Source organism: Lupinus angustifolius, chromosome LG03 (assembly GCF_001865875.1).
Source record: "Lupinus angustifolius cultivar Tanjil chromosome LG03, LupAngTanjil_v1.0, whole genome shotgun sequence".
Taxonomy (NCBI): Eukaryota; Viridiplantae; Streptophyta; class Magnoliopsida; order Fabales; family Fabaceae; genus Lupinus; species Lupinus angustifolius.
In genome coordinates, this window is record NC_032011.1 from 354,340 (window position 1) to 378,266 (window position 23,927).

Here is a 23,927-nt window from a genome sequence, read left to right on the forward strand (position 1 = left end):
ATCCTCCTATAATAATATTGGATAAAGAAATGGCCAGACATTCTATTTATTCATAGAAAAAAGTACATGTTTTTCAATTTTCCCATTGATAGTTATAGAATTTACTCTTATATGAGTATTTATATACTATTACATGGAGTAAGAAGGTGATCCACCATTTATTAATTAATATTGTTATAGTTATCACTAACACATAACAATTCTACATTCGGAGCTTGAACACAAGAACCTTATATGAAGGATCTAGTTGTAACAAAACCACTAGACTACAGCAAAACAAAAAGCTTGAAAGTTGTCGCTTATTACTACTAGCACAATGGATGAGACCAACCATTGATATTATGATCCTAATAAAGAAACTTTATTTTAAAAATTCAATTGCAAATAATGCTACAAATTAAGAACACATTCACTAATAAATAAAGAATGAGCAAGATTAGAGATTTAATTCACAATACCTACACTTATTTGAAGAACATAAGGAAAGTAATAAAGCCACTAAAGAAAAGACAAAAAATTGAAATAACCTATGAATGGTGCCAAAAAGTAACAAAAAATGGACCTCAAAGGTGAAACATAAAACAAGGAAGGGGGACAAACACTGATTGTACATTGTACAATTGAGTTTTATTATAATTTTTAAAATAATATTGTATTGTTATGAAAATGCAGAATCACTACACGTCGCAATCATTACAAATATTATTCTTTCCTTCTTCTAAAAACTGACCTTACTGCCACCACTGTAGAACTTGACCGAATATATGTCACTTTATTTATTGAGGACCGAGAAAAAAAACCACCAAATATTAAATAACAGTTTTAATTTAATCAGTAAATACTTATTTTATTCTTGGATAATTTTTTGACCTTACTACTTTACACTATAAAATAGATGAATCAAATTATTCATTTTAACATATTTTATAACATAAGTTAGAGACTAACTTGACTCAAGAAGGAATGAAAACCTATTCTAATGATCCAAACAAGAGTAGGAAGGGTCTGTTATGCAGATAAAAAGTAGTTTGATGCTAATAATAATAAGAAACAAAAAAGAGAGTAGTATTAATTGTTCATAGTTCATACTCATTAGTGAATGAAATGGAAGAAGAGAAAAGAAAAGAAACAAGGTGGTAAAGAAATTTGGTGTGTGGGTGGATCCATGATCATGGTGATGGTGATGGTGATGGTGATGTGGGATCATTAGTTTGAGATCGGTCAAAATGGAGAAGTTGACCAGTACATTTAGGGCAGTCTTCAACCTGTTTAGGCACCATGAAATACATTAAACAACTCTTGCAACCAGCCACTACAAGAACATTATTATTCTGATTCTGATTCTGATTCTGATGATACTCTTTGTTGTTGTTGAATGAAGAAGAGGGACAGCATGATTCTGATGAAGATGATTCTTCACTATCATCCCAGCTTTCTTCTTCTTCTTCTGACTCTTCATTCCTATTATTACTTCTTGGATCTTCCTTTGCTTTCATCCCATTCCTCCAGTTTATATAATATATTTCCCCAGTCTGTGTATATATATATATATAATCAATTCATCATATATTCATTCATTCATTCCACACTATACTTAAATAATATACCTAGCTAATACTTATAAACTCATGATCTTGTTATTAATTACCTACATATATAACAAATTCCATATAAATTATAGAGCATAACAAGTAAGGAAATACAAAAGGAAACATAAACCAGATCACAAGTACATAATACTTTCTCCCTTCCAGACAACATTTGATGTTTCACTATGTGTTGGATTAAATAGTTAATAGTTAAGATGAGTTATTATATTTTCTGTACAATGAAAAAAGTGACACAAATTTCAATTTATTTTTTGTTGCATTTCTACCCAGATAACACACCGGTTGTATCTATCTATTTTATTTTCGGGATGGTCAAACCCAGAAAATTTGCTCAGAGGAAAGAGGGAAATTAATGGAGATAAAAAAAAATGGAATCCTTTTCTAGGGTTTTCATGTGTGCAATATTTGTTGTTCACATACATTTATGAAAAGTACTATGAAAACGCATTGAATGCATAACAACAACACACATATATGTGTGTACTAAAAAAGAGAAGACCCAATTAAATGCACACATAGTATATATACATATAGAGAGAGAGAGAAGAGGGAAGAAGAAATAAAAGAAAGTGCATAATATACCTTTAAATCTAGACATTGTTCCCAATGGTAAGGAAGTGAGACATGAGAGTTAAGGTCTAAAGTGGTGTCTGAGTTTGATACATGATGATGATGATGATTGTCAACAATTAACACATCATCATCTTCTTCTTCTTTTTCTTCTTCCTTTTCTGTATGGTTGTTGTTTAAGGAACAGTTTTGAAGAGATCTCTCTAATGAATCTGTCATCGCTTTCTCCATATCAAGAGAGAGAGAGAGAAGGTTTTGGAAGTAGTAGAAGTAGAGATAGATAGAACATAGAAGAAACAAGAATGGGAAGTAGAATTAATAAATTAATATAGCTGTCACCTACTAATGTGCCTTGCATTATTCAATTTATTATAACTAAAATAACTCAATGTTAATAAATTATCACCTTTATCATTGTAACTCATTCATCATTAATTAATGTTAAATGTCAACGATGCTATAGGTCTTACTCTTATTAAAGAAATATTTTAAGATTCCGTAATAATTGATTTAAATATATATTTTTGGAGTACATTTTTTAAAGATTAGCAAAATTCTTTAAAATTATGACGGTCCCACAATTTTATCAACTTCATATCTTTTATGAGTATTACTTGAATACAACTTATCTAAAATTGAAATATTCTAGTTTCAGGGAATTAGAGGATTGGTAAACCATATCATACCAACATTGTTGGTTCTTGTTTCATCTCAATATTGGTATTGTTAAATACCAACCAACTCAATGGGCATAGTCCATCACCGATCAAATAAGATCTAATATAAGATGTTGTGGATAATACTCTAATGATCGACCTAATTGAGGGAGAAGATAACAAAGACAATATATGACATGTTTAGCACCTTCAAAACCACAAATCTTTACTATAGAATTAACATACTGCTTGAAAAATACATACGTTACTAAGAGCTGAACATGTTTCTGAATACTGTGAGCTACCCCTTGTCACGCGACAAACACATACCTAATATACGACTACAACAACTTTGATAAACAACAAAATGTATCACCCTAGATAAAGCATTGTATCAGCCATAGCAGAGACATAGTAGGACATCATCCTAGCAAGACCTTGAAGGACAACTTATCATGATTAAAACAACAGACTTTAAAATATGTTTCACCCATCTCTCTATAAATAGGGATCCCCGATAAAGAAATTTACACACACTCAATTATAATCTTACATCCTTATACTCTTAATAAATACCTCTTGTCTATAGATTTCCACTTATCTCAAGGGTCGAATTATCATTTCATCAGATACCCAGGAGTCCAAAGCTAACCCTTAACCAAATTTAACAGGCAAATTAGCACTTCAACCCTACCACCTCCATTAAAAAAACCCTTGTTATTTATATGCTATTTAATGTCCCATAGATATTAAACATTATAAATTGTCACGAATAGAGTAGAAATTTGGAGGCAGAATCGATAATACCGAAAAGAATGCTGGGACCAGTTCTCATCTTTGTTCCTTGCTTGTGATACAAAACATCCTCACTCCATTAAAAAACAAAGAGAATGTTAATAATATTAATACCATAATTAAGCATTCCACTTCCTAAAAGTACACACCCCCAGCCATATTCATATTTCACATGCTGCTCACTTCCCTCTCTCTAAGTAGTACAACCACACTTCTATACAAAAATTTTTTAGGACAATACTAACACATGGGTTTAACTTCGAATCAGTGTAAACAGGCGATAATACCGGTATTCGAATGTTTATTTAAATAATCGAAATTAGTAATGGGTTCAACTTCCAACTCAATTATACATTGCACTTTTTCTTTAAAAAAGAAAACTAATCCATTTCGATGTTCATGGATGTCCCTCCCAATAAATGTCGTCTTTAGAAATCAAATTTTTAACTTTTTGATTTGTTAAAGTTGTTGTAATTCTACATGAGAGTTAATCGATTAATAGTATAGTTAATTATTGATTAACTAGTTAGTTTTGGTTAGAGTAGTAGTTACTTTTTCCTTCTTTTTATATAAAAGGATTAAATGTTACTTTGTATTCTATCCATTTTCAATACACAATTCATTTACTCAATTCATTATTTATTCATTTATTGTTTTATCAAAATATATGCATGACTCTACAATTTTAATATGATCATCCTGAGGATTTAACGGAGTAATTTTTTTGGTATAGATGTTATTGTCTAAGAAAGAGAAAAAAGGAAGAATAATAATAAGAAAGGCATAAGAGTGGGACGCAGAGAAAAGGACAAGAGCATGGTCGAATATATTGGGGTTGATGCAAAGTAAGTTACTAGTAAGTAGTGATAGGTAAAGTTGTGAGAAACACAGTCTACACTACACAACAACAATTCAAGAGTGACCGAGTCAAAAAATACACGGGACAATTAGGATAGGAAAAGGTGGAAAAAGACTTTTCTTTCATATGTCTCTTTTTTTTATTATCATAATTTATCCTTATTGTTCCAAAATATTGGAGCTTTTATTCACGAGCCAACAATTTATCAAATCAACTTTTTCATGTAAAACAAAAATCTTTGCTGTCAACAAAAAAGATAGTCATTTAGTTAAAAGGTAATAAGATCAAAATAATGGATATATATAGTAGATTTATCTTTCTACCCTATATCTAAATGTGGAGGAAATTGGTGTGGCATCACCCACCTGGGTCCCACTTATATACAAAACTAACCATAACACCCATTAAGTTTTAATTAAACACTGTTCGAAACAAATGATCTTTGTTTATCCATGACTAAGTCGTATAGCTTCACTAATGGGTCATATAAATTCTTCACTTCTCTATGAAACTAGAATATTTATAGTTGTACATCAATATTCAAAGCAATCAACAAAATTTTGGAACACAAATTTTATTCATACTAATCACATAGGCATGAAAGAAGTCACATGTTGCAGAGAAAATATCCTTACAATAGGCATGGCACTTACTCTTTAATACATACTCTAGTCTAAATCAAATCCATTATATGTAGCATATGCACTTATATCTGCACCTCATGAAGGTAGTATCTGCACCAATGCATAAGATATGATATATCAATTAAGTTTGAATATTGTACTAATTGAAGATAATGCAGCAGAAAGTTATTGAACTTAGTCCCACATCGGATATCCTTCAGAATAGAAATGTTCTATATGACCAACGCTAAAGTTTTGTTCCACGGGTTGAAATTGTTTTTGGGCTGTAGAGGTTGGTTTTTCATGTCATGAACTATAAAGACCAAAACCAATATTTCTATGTAATTATGGCCCACTAAAAAAATATATAGGAAGGATAACCAATACAGAATACACACTGAATTTCTAGCAATAAAACAAAAGGAAAAATCAATATGATGTTACATTTTTACCTTTTAGATATAATATGGTAACACTTTTATGCTTAAATGCATATCTTAACCTTGGAATGAAGGCTAAGAATACACAGAAAACATCTAAATACAAGGTAGGGTATAGTTTTATTTTCATCATCTATACCTTGAAGGTGGCAGTTTCTGAGATCTCATAAAAAGTTCCAACACTCTAAATGATTTGACTCTAAAGTTTACTGATTAAAAGAAAGACATCTTTATATAAGAACCCCTTTGAAGACAATAATAAAGTGAAAGGGTCTCTTGTTCATAATGCAGTGTTGTTCTCCCTACAGAAATCAGCATTATAGTTTTAAACTAGACCCTATTTTGTTCGAACAAGAATTTAAGTTGTAGTTCAACTACCCAAAGAAGCACCATCTCTTCTCTGATGCATGATTAAATGCCCAACACCTTCCTAGCTTATAATTCCATATCTCTCATATTGGGTATCTACCACTTGTGTTGTACTCATTCATATGCATTTTATTGATGCATACCCTTCATATGTAATTATTGTAACATGATGCATACCCTTCATATGTAATTATTGTAACATGATGCATAGTGTGTTTTAGGTATTTCTTACCATGGATATTTAGGGTTAGAGGAATGCATATAAAAGATTGATCAAACTCAAATATGAGTCCACCAAATAATTTATTATATATATAGATAATTGTTGCGATAAACTAAACTACTTAAATTCTAAATAAGATAATATTCTATCAATTCGAATATATATCTAATCACAACTTCATACCTTGCTCTAAATTTTCTCATAGCTGCCTTGACAAATGGCTTCACATTAAGCTCTGGGTTTAATAGGGTTTTTTCCTACAGGTTTAAGTATGAGATCCAATAACACAAAAACATGAAACAATGCAGCAAAAGAACAAAGAAAAGAACAAGGTCTTTCACATATCTTAGTTTATTTTACCAAATTTTATTTAAAATATTAAAAACTGATAGATTAGAACAATGTATCAAAATTTGCTAGCATGATATTTCAACGTTTATTGACACTTGAAATTGACACCCTAATCGTTTATTGACATAATTAGTTAGCACGAAATGCAATGGAAGTAATTTGAATTTGACTGGTCAATAAGTTCACCCTTATCTTCTTTACAAACACACATTTAAGAATACCTGAAAAATGAAAAGGACAAGAAATAACGTCCAAAATGAGTGTACAGAAAGGTTATTCCATTTTTAGGTCTGGGTATTTCACTCCGTGGTACCTAACGTACTCAAACAAACTCTGATCATATCGTATGGTATGGGTTTCTTCGCTCTCATAGTATATAAATATATTATCATCTCATAGCATTTGAAAAGAGGTAACATAATCTATGATGAAAATGTTAAACAATTTAATGTATATTTGTGCAAAGCATATCTTTAAATCAAATGCATTTAGCATCACTGGCTCTAAACTATATTTTTTATGTGTTTTTTGTAAAATTGAATTGATGGAAAAATAGTGGTATCATTTTTAGCAGCAGTGTGATCACATGTCAAGTTAACCCTTTCTGGAGGCTAGCTTTATTTAAGGGCTCCACTTCCATTTCAGGAGGATATCACCATCTTCCTTATCTAATAAGGAAATACTTTTCATTTGCATTAAATATCATAATATTTTCAATTTTAAAATATAAAGATATTAAATTATGTCAACAACTATTAAGAATTATTATAATTTTTAATGTAAATGAATTCAATCAAACTAATACCTGATTGACCAATCAATATTTTATAACAAATTAAACAAAGTGATTTTTTTCATTAGCAATAAAAACTTTATTAATCAAGACAAAAATATTAAAAGAATAAGTAATACTCCTAGCTAATGAATCTATGTAATCAATAAAGAAATAGACAAATTAATAAATGTCTAGCCAATCAATATAAGAATGAGGAATGTAGAAAAATAAGTTTCATCACTTTTTTTTATCGGCAATTGTTAGTATGTTAGTATTTTATTGTGGGTGAGCCTCCACCCTCAACCTCCTTCACCCTAGCATCAAACCACTTTATAACTCCCATTTTTGTTGATGGTACAACTCGAACCCACAACTTCCTGCACTTCATTCCTTACGATCTTCTTCTTCAACATCATCAGACCACCTTATAACTCCCAAGCTTCATCACCTTAAACCTCTACTAATAGTGTAGCCACTATATAAGATAAGATGAATCTAGTAACGTGTTCCATTGACTATATGATTGATCTGGATCAAAGGAAGAAGCAATTGGCGTGTGAGAAGAGCATCGAATGTCAGGAGTATGGATATTCGAGAAGAATGGAGTAGCAAGATTGATAAGTAACCCAACAAAGGAATCATTCGAACACAAACACACACCACACTCTTCTGGAACACCCACTGCTCCTGGTGCAAGACCAAGACAACTTATTTACCTTCCAACCAACCAGGTTATTACTTCTCACTCTCAACTTCAACACACACTCGCTCAACTCGGTTGGACTCGTTACCATAACTCAGATAACACTCACCTTATTCAGTTTCATCGCTCACAAAACTCAACACACCTTATCTCACTACCTAAAACCTTCTCTCACATTAAGCACTTTCATATGTACGATATCGTTATCAAAAATCCATCTTTCTTTCAAGTTCGTGACCCCACTACCATTTCCAAGTATCAACCCTAGATAATAACTCATCTTACGTTATATGTTTCATTCCCACTCATTTTTATTGTAATCATTGATTATCTATTTTGTACCGTTTTTTAATTAATAACTATATATTAGATGTAGAAAATGGAGAAAATTAAGTTCGAGAACATTTTGTTAGAAATTATATAAACCTAAGCCTCTTTCTTATATTGGATTGTTACTTATCTTCTTTTATTATTCTATGCATTGTTATATTTCTCTCATCATATCTTGGTTTTATCAATCATCTTCTTTCTGCACATTGTTATACAATTATCTTCTATATCCCTACCCTTACCACGTTTTCTTTTAACACTATCCATATTTATCTCTCTTTCTGTCTTTTTAATTTATATTTTTAGTGTAATAACTATAAATTATTGAACATTGGTATAGCGTACGGAGGTCTTAATTTTAGTTAATGTGGCATAAAATTCAGTTTTCTTCTTTTGATTTGAAACACATGTATTTTTTGGGGGACCAATCATGTTCCAAGAGTTCAATTTCTCTAAAACAGAAAGAAAGAAAAAACTGTTCTTTAATGGCTTCCCAACTCAACTCAGATCAATTTGACTCCATGCATGCAAACTTTGAAGTTTTGCAATGTTCATATATTACATGTTCTTTATTGTTCATCATGTCGTGGAACATTGCAGCTCTAATTAATTAAGCAACTATAAGCCCCGTATGTTTCTTTGTATAGTGCTATGTGTTGAACTAGTGATCATATAGTTCTCTCTAATTAATGGACATAGTCATCCAAATTCCACTGAACTAATTATGTTTGAATGAGTAATTTATTATGGGTAGGTTCATGGCAGTGGCTTCTTTAATATTTTCCTACCTTATTTTCGTTTATGTATCTCTAGAGACATGTACTACAGTTTATGTTTACACTATAATGAGGGTTAGCTAGCTCTTATGGTGAATGATTCTTGTGTGCAAAACCTTACTCAATGGAACAAATATATATTATTACTATCATCATGTGAATTATAAACTAATTAATCAGCTCATGTGATAATAAAACAACTTATTTCAATTGAGGTATGAATTAATCTTAACAAATAATTTCCATTATTGCTTATCAAGTAATTAATCTTCTCATCTTTAATTTCTAGCTCAAACTTAGTAAATCTTTAGCTACTTATGCCAAATCAAAAAATACAAGGAGTTAATGGTACCTTTAAATTTTTGTATCTCTGATCAAAATATTCAAAACACTACTTAGCATGCAACTAGCTAGTTATAACAACGAATTGGAAATGAACCAATGGCACAGCTGTAAATAGTTGAGTTATTGAATCTTGAAGTAGAATCATATATATAATGATATCTGTTTCTATTTAATGAGATAGTGATCCTTTCCTTGGTGAATATTGGTGATAGTGAAGGTTGCTATCTGATGCAAAAAGCTGAATAAGATTATGCAAAAGAATAGAGAGAAAGGGATACACATCTGCTGTCTTATAGTTTATGTCAATACATGTGTCATGAGTTTGTGATTGGTCAGAAAAAATATATTTAAGTTAAAATTTAATTATTAAATATTTTTCTGATCAATCATAAGCGTATGACACATGGACTGACACAAAGTGTGGGAGAGCAGATGTGCTCATGAGAAAAAGGTACAAGTACATTTCCCAAGGTTAACACGTTAACAAAGTTTTGTACTATATCATATATCTTTGTATCAGAGTCCATCATTTTGGGTCTACAAGTCTAGTAATAGTGTGTGACCTTTTTTTCTACTATGGATTGTCATAGTCTTATAGAGAACCATAGCCTGATGTAGCTACTACTAGCTAGGGATCAAAGGGTTCATGCATGGACAAGGACAAGGATGAAGACCTGATGAAAGAACATTGTTTTTCTATATTTATTTATTACAAGTTAGAAATAATGATAATATACCCTTTTCGTGAATTTCATTAAATTAAAGGCAGATATATGTGATTTGTTTTCTTAATTCATATTTGTGATATGTTTAGTTAAAAATAAAATTCACCTAGCTCTAAAATTTTAGAATAATATTCTTCCTACATTCATTTTGAATATCTAAAATGGTATAGAGAAATAGAAAGGAAGGGATAGAGTAATGAATGGAGATAGTATAGTGTTTTAAATTTCTTATGTTTTTAAAGCATGTGTCTCTCTAGTAGGAGAAGATGTTCACTTTAAAGTTAAAGTTATATTTATATTGAGTTGTATAGTACATTAAAGTAGTTGTAGGAGATGGTGAAAGAGAATGACCTACCATACTGACTACTAAGGTAGCTGTCCCCTAATTTATTTAATTATACATAAATGAAGGAAGGAAGGTCACTTTTGGGGAATGAGAGAGATTTGCAAGGACATAGTACTAACATAGAGAGAAAGTCACGCAATTCACACCTTTGATTAGACACAACACAACACAACAACGTGGCCCATACTAACATGTCACTACCTGCCTTCTACTCTAATCACTCATACCTTAATCATCTACTTAAATTATATCCTTATAATCAATTCAACTCTTAATGAATAAGATTGATATGGTGGTATAAAGTTCTATTAGACCCAAAAAACCAAAAGGTCTAAATTTGATTCATTAAAACAACACTTGTTGGAAGGAATTGACATATACTCTAAGGATTTGTAGCTTTGTTGGATGGGGGATTTAATTTCTCTCTGATTATCTTGTACATTTGTTATTCTGCTGGTATTTTTCTTACTCTTTTAATAAAATTTTCACTTATAAAAAAAATGACAGAGAGTCCAAGGAGAGTTCGCATGCTGGAACCGGAACAATGACTCCACTACAAGCCTATAAATTTTGAAACTTACGTTTGGTGAAATAAAAATTTAGGACCCCAAGTTTAATAAAAAGAGTCCTCATTTTAAGGTTAAGAGTAAGGTTGTAGTGAATTTGGAACTCAAGTTCTGTTATTATGAGAGCAAAATGTCACCTAGTAGACCAACACTTATTAATGTCTCATTTTTTGTTTGTACTTTTGCTGGCAGATATCAAACAGATTATAGTTTATAGGCATATCTCAGCCCCATCTACTATTCTGTGATATGCATTATAGAAGGCTAAATACAATCCATTAAAACTAGAGAAGTTCAGCATAATCTGCCACCAAATGTTATGGTATTTGCACAATTTTTGCATATAGAAATTTAACCCAAATCCAAACCGATGAGGGAAAAAAGTCATCATAATTATTTAGTGCTAAGCACAAGTTCAAAGCATAGGCCTCAGCACCTAACCAAAACCCAAAACAGAGTAATTCCGAAGCAGCTAGGAAGACATCGTATCGGTTTCTAACAATGAATTTCAATTCTTCTTCACAGTGGCGGAGTTGATGATGTCAATGAATCGTATGACACATGGACTGACACAAAGTGTGGGAGAGCAGATGTGCTCATGAGAAAAAGGTACAAGTACATTTCCCAAGGTTAACACGTTAACAAAGTTTTGTACTATATCATATATCTTTGTATCAGAGTCCATCATTTTGGGTCTACAAGTCTAGTAATAGTGTGTGACCTTTTTTTCTACTATGGATTGTCATAGTCTTATAGAGAACCATAGCCTGATGTAGCTACTACTAGCTAGGGATCAAAGGGTTCATGCATGGACAAGGACAAGGATGAAGACCTGATGAAAGAACATTGTTTTTCTATATTTATTTATTACAAGTTAGAAATAATGATAATATACCCTTTTCGTGAATTTCATTAAATTAAAGGCAGATATATGTGATTTGTTTTCTTAATTCATATTTGTGATATGTTTAGTTAAAAATAAAATTCACCTAGCTCTAAAATTTTAGAATAATATTCTTCCTACATTCATTTTGAATATCTAAAATGGTATAGAGAAATAGAAAGGAAGGGATAGAGTAATGAATGGAGATAGTATAGTGTTTTAAATTTCTTATGTTTTTAAAGCATGTGTCTCTCTAGTAGGAGAAGATGTTCACTTTAAAGTTAAAGTTATATTTATATTGAGTTGTATAGTACATTAAAGTAGTTGTAGGAGATGGTGAAAGAGAATGACCTACCATACTGACTACTAAGGTAGCTGTCCCCTAATTTATTTAATTATACATAAATGAAGGAAGGAAGGTCACTTTTGGGGAATGAGAGAGATTTGCAAGGACATAGTACTAACATAGAGAGAAAGTCACGCAATTCACACCTTTGATTAGACACAACACAACACAACAACGTGGCCCATACTAACATGTCACTACCTGCCTTCTACTCTAATCACTCATACCTTAATCATCTACTTAAATTATATCCTTATAATCAATTCAACTCTTAATGAATAAGATTGATATGGTGGTATAAAGTTCTATTAGACCCAAAAAACCAAAAGGTCTAAATTTGATTCATTAAAACAACACTTGTTGGAAGGAATTGACATATACTCTAAGGATTTGTAGCTTTGTTGGATGGGGGATTTAATTTCTCTCTGATTATCTTGTACATTTGTTATTCTGCTGGTATTTTTCTTACTCTTTTAATAAAATTTTCACTTATAAAAAAAATGACAGAGAGTCCAAGGAGAGTTCGCATGCTGGAACCGGAACAATGACTCCACTACAAGCCTATAAATTTTGAAACTTACGTTTGGTGAAATAAAAATTTAGGACCCCAAGTTTAATAAAAAGAGTCCTCATTTTAAGGTTAAGAGTAAGGTTGTAGTGAATTTGGAACTCAAGTTCTGTTATTATGAGAGCAAAATGTCACCTAGTAGACCAACACTTATTAATGTCTCATTTTTTGTTTGTACTTTTGCTGGCAGATATCAAACAGATTATAGTTTATAGGCATATCTCAGCCCCATCTACTATTCTGTGATATGCATTATAGAAGGCTAAATACAATCCATTAAAACTAGAGAAGTTCAGCATAATCTGCCACCAAATGTTATGGTATTTGCACAATTTTTGCATATAGAAATTTAACCCAAATCCAAACCGATGAGGGAAAAAAGTCATCATAATTATTTAGTGCTAAGCACAAGTTCAAAGCATAGGCCTCAGCACCTAACCAAAACCCAAAACAGAGTAATTCCGAAGCAGCTAGGAAGACATCGTATCGGTTTCTAACAATGAATTTCAATTCTTCTTCACAGTGGCGGAGTTGATGATGTCAATGAATTCCGGCTAATTATATAAAAGCACAAAAAGTTGGTTACGTAAATCCAGGGCAAGACAGAAACTAACACCAACAAGAATAATGGAGATAAAATTCACCTTCAAGGATGCACCGCCAACCAAAAATCCATCAAGATCAGGCTGTCCTGCCAATTCTTTGCTGTTTCCTCCATTTACGGAACCTGCGGTTAATATGTGGTAATTAAATAACAAATTACTTCTGCTGAGCTATGGTTATCAACTCAATAATGATAAAGCACCTGGAAACCCCCAATGACCAGGACATTAGACAGCTTAACACCTCTTAATATTGTAAGAGTAATACAATTAACAATGAGAAAAATGGATCAAAGTCTGAAAGTAAATAATAAACTTTCTTGTGCTTGTCCATGTTTAAATCACCTGACGTGCTCTCTAATGTCTTAAGACTCAAACAACGCTTATCCTTTAATATCTAAATAACTGCATGTGATACAATGAAACAGGGTAAAGTGCAAGGGGAGTACCTCCATAGATAATTCTTACAGATGCAGCAACATCGGCACTGACATGCTCATGAATCCATTTCCTCAAATCAGCATGGACCTAGTCCAACCACCCCAACACACATTGTCAATACAACACAATCTACAAGTTACTTTCACACAAAATATTAGATGGGGGAAATTAGATTGCTGAAATAATGGGGCATCAACTGTTTTATTGGGCAAGAGCAAAGAACAAAAAGGTTTCAGATAGAGCTACACAAATCTAAAATATATGACAACGATGAACTTTTTAAGAAAAAATGTAGTAGCAAGCAAAATTTCACTAAAAATAACAAGGTTACTAATGAAATATAGGAAAGCCTACCTCTTGAGCCTGGGCAGGAGTTGCAACCTTTCCTGTCCCAATAGCCCAAACTGGCTCATAGGCCAAAACAACATTGTCCCAATTTGATATTTTAGCTGCAAATAGAAATAAGGTCAGCAAAAATATTTATTACCACTAAAATAGCAAGTTTTGAAATAATGACAATCTGTTAATGCAGTTAGAATTGTTTTTAAACCTGATATACAAAGACTTAGACATACAATATTTGTGAGAACATCACCTCATAGTTAAAGAGGAAAGACTGACACACAAGTTAATGGATATTGAATATGCAGAATAATAAACCCTTATGTATGGGAAGACAAGTACCCGCAATTGCTTTTGTTTGTTCAGCAACGACATTCAGTGTAATACCAGCTTCACGTTGTTCAAGAGTCTCCCCAATGCAAGCAATAACTTTCAGACCTTGTGAAAGTGCATATGCAACTTTATCTGCGACAAACTGTAATAGACATCATGGCAATGAAAGTGCACAAATAAAGTTATAAATATTTTCCACAAGGTAGAACTTATAGCACAACCAGCAAAAAGGATTATACAGCAAAGATAATTCAACACTTCATACCTCATTTGATTCATTTAGAAGCTGTCTTCGCTCAGAGTGACCAAGAATAACCCATGGAATTCCCAAATTAACAAGAATTTCAGCACTGCAAACAAAATAGACATAAAAGGCAGGGATTAAAAGATAGGGAGAAGCTTCAAATAATAAGTTCCTCACTATTAATAAATCAATGATAACAAAAAAGAAACACACGCTTTTGTTGCATAGTTCAACTGAACATGGATAAAAGTAATTATTAGTAATAGAAGCTAAGTGCAAACTGCTAAAGTGAAATAAATTGAAGAACCGGCTAATGGCATACCTAATTTCTCCGGTAAAAGCACCACCTTTACGGACCCAAGAGTTCTGTGCTGCGACATGGAAGTCAGGCCTTAGTAAACCTTTTACAACAGGAAGGAACACATAGGGAGGACTCACAACAACTTCTGCAGAAATGGAAAACATGTTCATTAGCATACTGTCAACATCAGCAATACCATCATCGACATCAACTATAAACATTGGATGAACTTATTTGAAAAACAAATAATTGGCGAGATAGACATAATGGATTTTGATAGCAGTAAAGCAATTCAATGGTATCAAAAAAATACAAATTGCATAACAAACACAATCTGTTGAAAAAAGACTAAAAAGACTGCATTTCTACATAAATAAATGGTTATCTGTTGAAACAAACATAATTAGAAATCTTTAGTCCTTGGTAGTTTGATGTTGATGATTATAATTCTCAATGGAAACAATTAAAAATGAAATTTCCTTATCCAAATAGATCATTCAACATGTTTAGGTAATACTCACCCACAACATCTTCTCCGGGTACTTGAGCTTCGTTCAAAGTAGTAACAATCTTCTTCACCTCATCAGTGGTACCATTCTGCAACAAATTCAATTCAAGTTATCATTTATGCTCTGATCTAATGTATCGCATTAAGGGATTTTCTCCAAAAAAAATTGATTCAGCTATTTTTCCAAGATAAAAAAGTTAGAATCAAACCATTCACATAAAATGCAATCGAGATCATGATAATTAGGGATAAGTATATTAGATCCGAGTGTTAGATGAGGATTAAGGGTATCATAAATCAAAATGATCGGAACAAAATCGAGGTTAATAATATTAAATATAATAAATGGAGATTAAAAGAAATTGAAGAAATCTAAAGAGATTGGAAGGAGGAATTGAAATTACGCATTTCCAGTTGCCACCAATGAAGAATTTTCTGGCCATGTTTTCGTTCTAAGGAATGAGGATGTGTGAGAGTACAATAATATGTTTTTTCCCTTTTATTATATGTTTTTCTTTTTACAATAGTTAACAAATCAATAATAGATGATTTATTGACAGTATAAAAAATATTTACACAGTTTGTACATATATTAATATATATTAAATCCTATTTGTAATTGATAAGGATACTAATTATGTGTTATCCTTTAATATATAAATATTAAACTCGATTAATATAAATAATAATAAAATATTATACATTTTTCTTAAAGATTTCTTTTTATATATAAGTCATATTTTTTAAATTTTTCATAAATTTAAATTGCTTTATAATATGTAAGTAGTATAAATAATTTATATCAAATAAACCTTTCACTCTTCCCTTGAAAATGAATACAATGGGAATGTTTTAAAGGTAAAATAGTTTATACACGTCAAGATTTTTTTATAGTGTTAATGAATGATGGGCTAATTAGATAAAAATAATACATATAATTATGGATAATGTATTATTCGTGTTGAAAATTTTAAACTCATCTTTAATGTTAATATATTTTTGAATAAATTTTAGTGGTATAACTACTTTGATATATTTTTGTTAATGTGTATCTATTGTAAGGATTAATTAAAGTATAATGTATATTATAATTGAAAAATATTATAGAGAGTAGAATAGAAAAGATAATTCAATGAACATGAATAATAAATAATGGAGGACTGAAATTAGAATATTTATGATAAAACATGAGAACAATAAATTTAGATATTGCAAACATATATGAGTAATTATGATTAAAAGTGAATATTGGTTATTGATCATTTCCTAAAAAAATGAATATTGAGAATAATAAAAGTAGGAAGTTCAATCAAGATCAGTTAGACATAATTTGACAATTAACACATACACATTCTAATGGAATCAAATTCCATATTTCACATTCCAAAAGTTAAACTTCAACCAATAATAACATTTTTTTATTGAAGAAAGTGTTAGAAAAATGTGTTATTAATATCTTTTTACTTTTATACAAAAAGCAAATCAAATTATGTAATTTATATTCAATTTATAGATTTATATTTATGTAAACCTTGATCATACTATTATATTATATGTTCTAACATTCATAAAAAATCAATGACTAACTTGCTACATTGGAACGAAATGTAGTAAATTGTGAGTTCGAGTCCTACTATTAACAAAAAATGGGAGTTACAAGATAGTTTGATGGTTAAGATGAAGGAAATTGAGGGTTGAGTCTCACCTACAACAAAATATTAACTTACTAACAATTACGGATAAAAAAAATTAAGTCTCTCCTGATAAATGGAAAGGGAATAAAATCTGAATGGTGTAAGCAACCATACATACAGTCTTATATATTATTTACATGAAAATTATCCATGCATGCCAAACACCAAAACTCCATTACATTTACCACTAACCCCTATTTACAAAATCAAATAATATACTCATGAATCCTATTCTGCATGAAAAAATATCAAAAAAATGTACTAGGAACTGAAACACACTGAAAAAGAATCAATGTTCTACAGCATTAAATCTATGATGCATAAACCTTTGTCTAAACAAAACTTCATGAGAAGACAAGTTCATCTAATAAATCATCCACAATCATCTCTTCAAGTTCAAGTCCAACATACTCCTCTTCCTGTTGGAGGTTCATCCATACACTTCCTTTAGCCAAATCGCGACTTATAACATCGTCTAATGTCTGATCTAGTTCTGGTCTCAAGCTCAGGTATGAGTTAACAATAGTCCATACATCATTAAGAAGATAGTTCCCCTTCGGCATTGGACGAGTTTTTTTGTTGAAGGAGAAGGGTACAGGGAAGTAAGTTGGTGATATCTGATCTATTTCAAGGAGCACTTCATTAACTAAGTTGAATAGAAGCTGGTGATCATAGTGGCTTGCAATCTCTTCTCCATAAGATTCAATTTCATTTTCCAAATCCTTACGTAACGAAGGCTTTATAGGCTGGTTTAATGTATGCCACATTTGATTCTGCTCATTTCCCATGAAGCCAGAAACTTCAAGAATCTTTTTCACGTATTTGAAATTGGAATCATTCTCTGTACCTGATTTATGGAGCAGGAAATGGTTGTCACTCTCCGATTCTTCCATGCCAGAGCTTCGCGGATTCAATTCTCCACCTGGTTTCATTTCGGCAAAACAATCACCAATTATATATCTTTGTTGGGGTTGAAAGCACAAGGCTTAAATTAAGAGAGGAGAAAATTGACTGCAATATTTCTTCTAGTGAAAGTTGTTCAATATGAACAGAGAAAATATATCTTAATGATATCATGGCATCTCAAAGAAATACTATGCTAATCTCATGCATATAATATTAACACAAATTTATTACCTTCGGCGTGGATGGTCGTATTGTCTTCGCAGATAGCTTCGAAAGATGCTACTACCTCCTTGCTAGGATATATAGTCTTACTTATTTCCACATTTTCATTGAGGAAACTTCCATCTTCCCATGCTATCTCATGTATGTTCTCCCTTTGATCACAGGCAATTCCTTCATCAATTTTGTCCACAATCTTACCAGATAAAAGACCAGAGTTCACATCTCTGCCATCTCCTTCTACTGTTTCCACGATTTCAGTCTCCTCAATCCGATCAAGTGACTTGGCAGTTTGTAAAGAAGAACTCAGTGATTTTCTTTGAACACGATTATCAGTTTCCAATGTATGCCCTATATTCCTATCACGAAGTACCTCATGTAGGATGAAGCCTAAAGACTCGAGACAAGGCAGAGAGTAATTTCTTCTGGATAAATTAGAAGCACTTCCACTCTTGAGAACCTTATCTTCATTTATTAAATTTAAGCATTTATACTTATTGGCATCTTTACTGAAGATTTTCTCAAACAACTCGGTATATTTGTCTAGCGATCCATCTAGAGAGGATGTTCTTTGGATGAGGCCAGCTTCATCTTTGTTGGAAACATAATCAGAAGTTTTAATCTCATTTGAGCTTTCAGTCTTTTCGCACTCTCGAATCACGCCAGCATCTACGATTTCTGAGACCTCTTTCTCATCATTGGTACTACTATATTCAGGTGAAGCTACATGGTAGATTGCTTCAGAAAGAGCATTTTTTATCTTCTGCTTTATGACTCTGAAGCTATGAAGAACCATTTGATTCCACCCTTTGTGATTTAATCCTTGAGAAAACCGTGAATAAATGTTTTGCTTTTGTTTCATTTGCTTCTCATAAGAAATATCTTCTACAAAACTAGATGCAGACATTTTTGGTGCTTGAGCACCGGCAAGCAACTTTTCTCCCTTGGAGAAGGCCCAAATTTCAGTTTGCTTGTGTCTAAAGGTAGGAGTATTCATCCTTCTCATCATTGAATATCTGGTTAAAGGAAATGACTCTGATTTTGTCAAATGTTTCTCGTTGGAAGTTTGATGGAGATTTTCCCCGCCGACATCTAAATCTCCTTGAAACTTGAGGACTAAATCGTTCTCCATGCCAAGTATCTCCAAACTATCACTATGCTTATCAAGTTTATCGGAAATGTCTCTCTTAAGCTTGTTTGATTCCAATTGTGTTTGGTTAAGAGAAGCTTCTTGTTTTGACTTGCCATCTTCCTCCAAATCAAGTGCACTCTCACTATTGGCCTGGTTTTCTCCTGAGGACTCTAAATGTAGACACTCTTTGGTGCACTGTCCCTTGTGATTTTTCGGGCAACTTTTCCCTTTAGCACTCAACTTTTTGCCATGTTTCCTGACCTGATATTTATATTAGATTCAATTAGAATGTTTTACATATCCATGTTATATACAAGATAATCTACAACTGTTTGTTGCCATGACCGTAAAATTTGAGCATGAAGTTTTAAACTTACAGGGAGGGATTTTGCTTCTGCATCTCCATTTTGTTGATTTCCGGTGTGGTTATCCAAATCTGTTTTTCTCTTATCTGCAGATAGATTAAAGTAGAGCTTTATGAGCATGTAAAGTTTTAGGATTGTGAATGCAGCTTCAGATGCACACAGATAAAAGTATATAGGCCTATAGTACATTCCATGCTAGAAAGCCAAATGCAATGATTCATATATAAAAACTAAAATATAAGGAATAATGTGTAATAGGAAAAATATATAGTGATAAAATTGCTTACATCTACCACTTCTTCTGCTATGTAAGACACTTTTGACATGCCAATGTTGATAGTTAAGAACATGAAGTATACCCCTCATGTATCTTGAATGACTATTATTATTATTATTATTATTGCCCTCAATTTCAACATTGGTCTTCTCAGAAGAAATCAAGTGTTCCTTTACCATAACTAATAATAATGCAGATAATCTTCTTCTGTAGTTTTCAATTAAGCCTTGTCCTGCGGAACCATAATTGAAGATATTAATAACCACATTCATATGTTCATATTACATGAATATTTATAACAAACATCAATAGAGAAAGGAGAATACATGAAATTATAAACAAAGGCTTAAGCTATCACATTAAATGAAAGTAAAAACAAAAGATTCCAACAATAACATATTGCCATTGATTCAAATTTCTTACTCCATCAAGTGATGCAGCCACAATATTGTCAGTGATCGTTGCAATCACATCACACTAATGTGGTCGCATCGAGTCATAGCGCAACCACGTTAGATCACATCAAATTCAAAAATATTTTATTAAAATCATAAAAAATTTCACTATGTGACGTCTGTGATGACCGCAATCGAACTAACCAATAGTCGCAATTTAAAAGACTGCATATTGCTAATTGTCTATTGCAACGGTTGCTTCCTGCAGTTTCATTAAACATGAAATAAAACAGAAACTGGGATCGATGTGTTCATAATAATTAAAATATATATATAACAGAAACATGCAGCGGAACAATATTCAAAGAAACGGAAATATAACCAGTAACATGAAAAACACACACGTTAGTTATAAAAAAACTACATGTTTGGTTTCAATCATATAGTAACATAACATAACATAACACAAAAATGATTGTATTCCTCAACGTTTAATAAACAGAAAGAATGAAATTGTAACCTCTTAGAGATGGAAATGAAAGTGAAGCAGAGTAACTACGCACGCAAGGTGTGGAACATTTGGTGTTTATGAAGAAATGGTACAATCTGAACAACCTTTGCGACAACTAAATACAGCTCAACAATTGTTGTTAGAATAAACACATATTTGGAATATTACTAAATTACATTCACTCCCTAACACATTTCCAAATCTTACATACCATTTCAAAGGATCTTTCAACATTTTTATAAAAATATGGAATTTTTTAATATCAATATTATATAATCACACTATAAGAGTAACTTAAAAAAAACTAATTTTATATTTTAACTAATTCATCCTATGAATTTGAACAATTAAAATTTTCATACAATAAATAATTAAGATGTGAAATATGCTTTTAACTTAGGAGTAAATAGATCTCTCATATTATTCACATTAATCCATTGTTAGGAATTCATGGAAACTAATAACAAAATATTTTTAATTTAAATGTATTTTCTTCAATTAATTATGATTCATAATATTTAAATATGTGATCCCAAAATCTTAGGCCAACCAAGCCTAACCATGTTGCATGTAGTGACGTAGGTCCAATTGTTTTTACAATACTTATTAAGTATTGAGTTATTTGTTTGATTATTATATTTATTTTGATTAATGTTTTTGTTATATTTTTTATATTGCTACTTTAGCAATTAACTTATAAATTTTGAATGTTTAAGATTTTGTTTGACTATATTTTTGTAGATATATGTACATTAATGTTTTTTTGGAGAATCTCATTTTTGGACAAATGTTGGAAAGTTTCTTTGAAATTTGAAATAAATAAATAAAATATAAATTGATATTACTTTTTTTCTAATTTTAGTGTTAAATTTATATATATAATAATATTTTTTATTGATTAGGGGCCCATTTTATAATCAAAATTACTTAACCAAATTACTTAAACTTCTTTATAATCAAAATAAAAACTAAAATTAGGTCAATATACCAATTATAAAGGTTCAGTAATGGAAGCTTGAATAGTTAATATGGGAATTTGTATAAGGCATGGCTCAATTTGCTAACATTTCAGCAATTCATTATAATTATTATACGATTAAAGCATCTAGACTCATCACAGCACAAATTTCCATAAGCTCCTAGGGTTCTATTTTCATGTATTATTTCCTGAAGTAGAATCCAATATAAACATGAACACATAGAATAACATAACTATAACTATATTCATCTTGTAATAAAAAGGAGAATAAAATGGTCCTTCAGAATTGGTGACAAGCAATTTAGATAGAACATTATCTTTCCAATGAGCCTATTATCCTAATTATGTTTTCTTAATAAAAAAGAATCAGTTACATGAAAGATTGGACATAAGAAAAAAGATAGCACTGATCACTCTTCTGAAAGATGGCACTGATCGCTCTTCTGAAAGATGTAATTGCTCCAATTCTCTAGAGTGAGAACATCAGAACCCCAAATCACATATCTTGCAGCTAAAAGTCTCTTTGCAAGTTAAGTCTCTGAAGGAAAGAGAAAAGATAAGGCTTCAGAACCACCTTACAAATATATTTTATGGTTCTTTAAGATTTCATTTTTTCGTTAATTTTTCTCCAAGATTCAACTCACAAACAGACTCTAAGTGATGAATGAAGAATTATATTTTCAAGGATCAAATCACCATGGATGATAGTTTCAGGTTTGGAAGAATTTAAGAAGCATAGCGCATTAACAATTTCAGCAATCATTCGTGGATATTGGCAATAAACATAGTACAAAATCCAAATAAATCTGCATCTGCTAAAACAATACACTAGTAACTAATAAACATTTAAAAAAGCATTTCCTGTGTAAGATTGGCACAAGGATCATCTAATAAGATCCAAAGGGCGTTGCAAAGCATACCTTGTTCTAATAATATTCAAGAAAAAACAGAGAAATTAATAAACATTTAATTTTTATACTTAAGATAATATATTTTCATTAGTCGAGTACATGATTTGATATACAGGTTTGGATAACAAATCATTATTTTTGACATACAAAGAGTTCTAGGAATAGCAAAAAAAACATAACTCATGGCTATCCTTAAAATACATATAATGGGTACCCACACAATATCTTATTCTCAAATTTTATCATGTATGTTTGATTAATACTAATATTTATAAATTAATTTTTAATTAAATAATATATTTGTATTATATATTTATATTATTTTTTTAAATTCATATATTATTTACTTTATTATTTCATAATAAATTTTACTAGTTATACTAAAATCATAAGATTAACATATATATATATATATATATATATAATAATTATTTTTATATATTAATTATTACAAATATATAATTAAAATTGATAATTGATTTGGTACTCATAAATACTCACTACACATATATATACTCACAAATAGTATGAGTACATGTGCACTTAAAGAAAGTAGCTCATCGTTAACATCTACTATTTATATTGACGATACATCTACTATTTATATTGACGATACAAAGATATTACATTGTAAAATAGCTTATATTCAGGGACAAAAAATGTTTCAAAATGTGATTTTATAAAGAGGATAGATGGCATAATTACTAGTAAAAAGCAACAATTTATTTATTTATTTTTATTTCACACATTTATCTATCTTTAGTTTAGATTTATTACATCCGTTCATAAATTTGAAGAAAATAAATGTATTATAGCCCTGTGGGCATTGTTCTTTTATGATGATGCGGTGGGTAAGATGCTGATATCTAACTTCAACAACTTCATTGTTCTACTCTCCAAACCAAGAA

General features: G+C 31.0%; 3 protein-coding genes across 3 annotated transcripts; all 3 read right to left on the minus strand.

The window, feature by feature from the left end:
* LOC109342717 (serine/threonine-protein kinase rio2-like) lies at positions 982-2,489 on the minus strand. The gene is made up of 2 exons (XM_019580674.1): positions 2,193-2,489; positions 982-1,532 (listed from the first exon to the last, which is right to left on the minus strand). Exons 1-2 carry the CDS (start codon positions 2,409-2,411, stop codon positions 1,170-1,172), a joined length of 582 nt encoding a protein of 193 aa, XP_019436219.1. The 5' UTR covers positions 2,412-2,489; the 3' UTR covers positions 982-1,169.
* LOC109342719 (triosephosphate isomerase, cytosolic) lies at positions 13,130-16,082 on the minus strand. The gene is made up of 9 exons (XM_019580676.1): positions 16,035-16,082; positions 15,644-15,719; positions 15,144-15,267; positions 14,843-14,927; positions 14,587-14,719; positions 14,257-14,351; positions 13,911-13,989; positions 13,504-13,586; positions 13,130-13,413 (listed from the first exon to the last, which is right to left on the minus strand). Exons 1-9 carry the CDS (start codon positions 16,071-16,073, stop codon positions 13,366-13,368), a joined length of 762 nt encoding a protein of 253 aa, XP_019436221.1. The 5' UTR covers positions 16,074-16,082; the 3' UTR covers positions 13,130-13,365.
* Positions 17,510-20,402, minus strand: LOC109342239 (protein TRM32-like). The gene is made up of 4 exons (XM_019580263.1): positions 20,306-20,402; positions 19,959-20,032; positions 18,462-19,842; positions 17,510-18,246 (listed from the first exon to the last, which is right to left on the minus strand). Exons 1-4 carry the CDS (start codon positions 20,400-20,402, stop codon positions 17,669-17,671), a joined length of 2,130 nt encoding a protein of 709 aa, XP_019435808.1. The 3' UTR covers positions 17,510-17,668.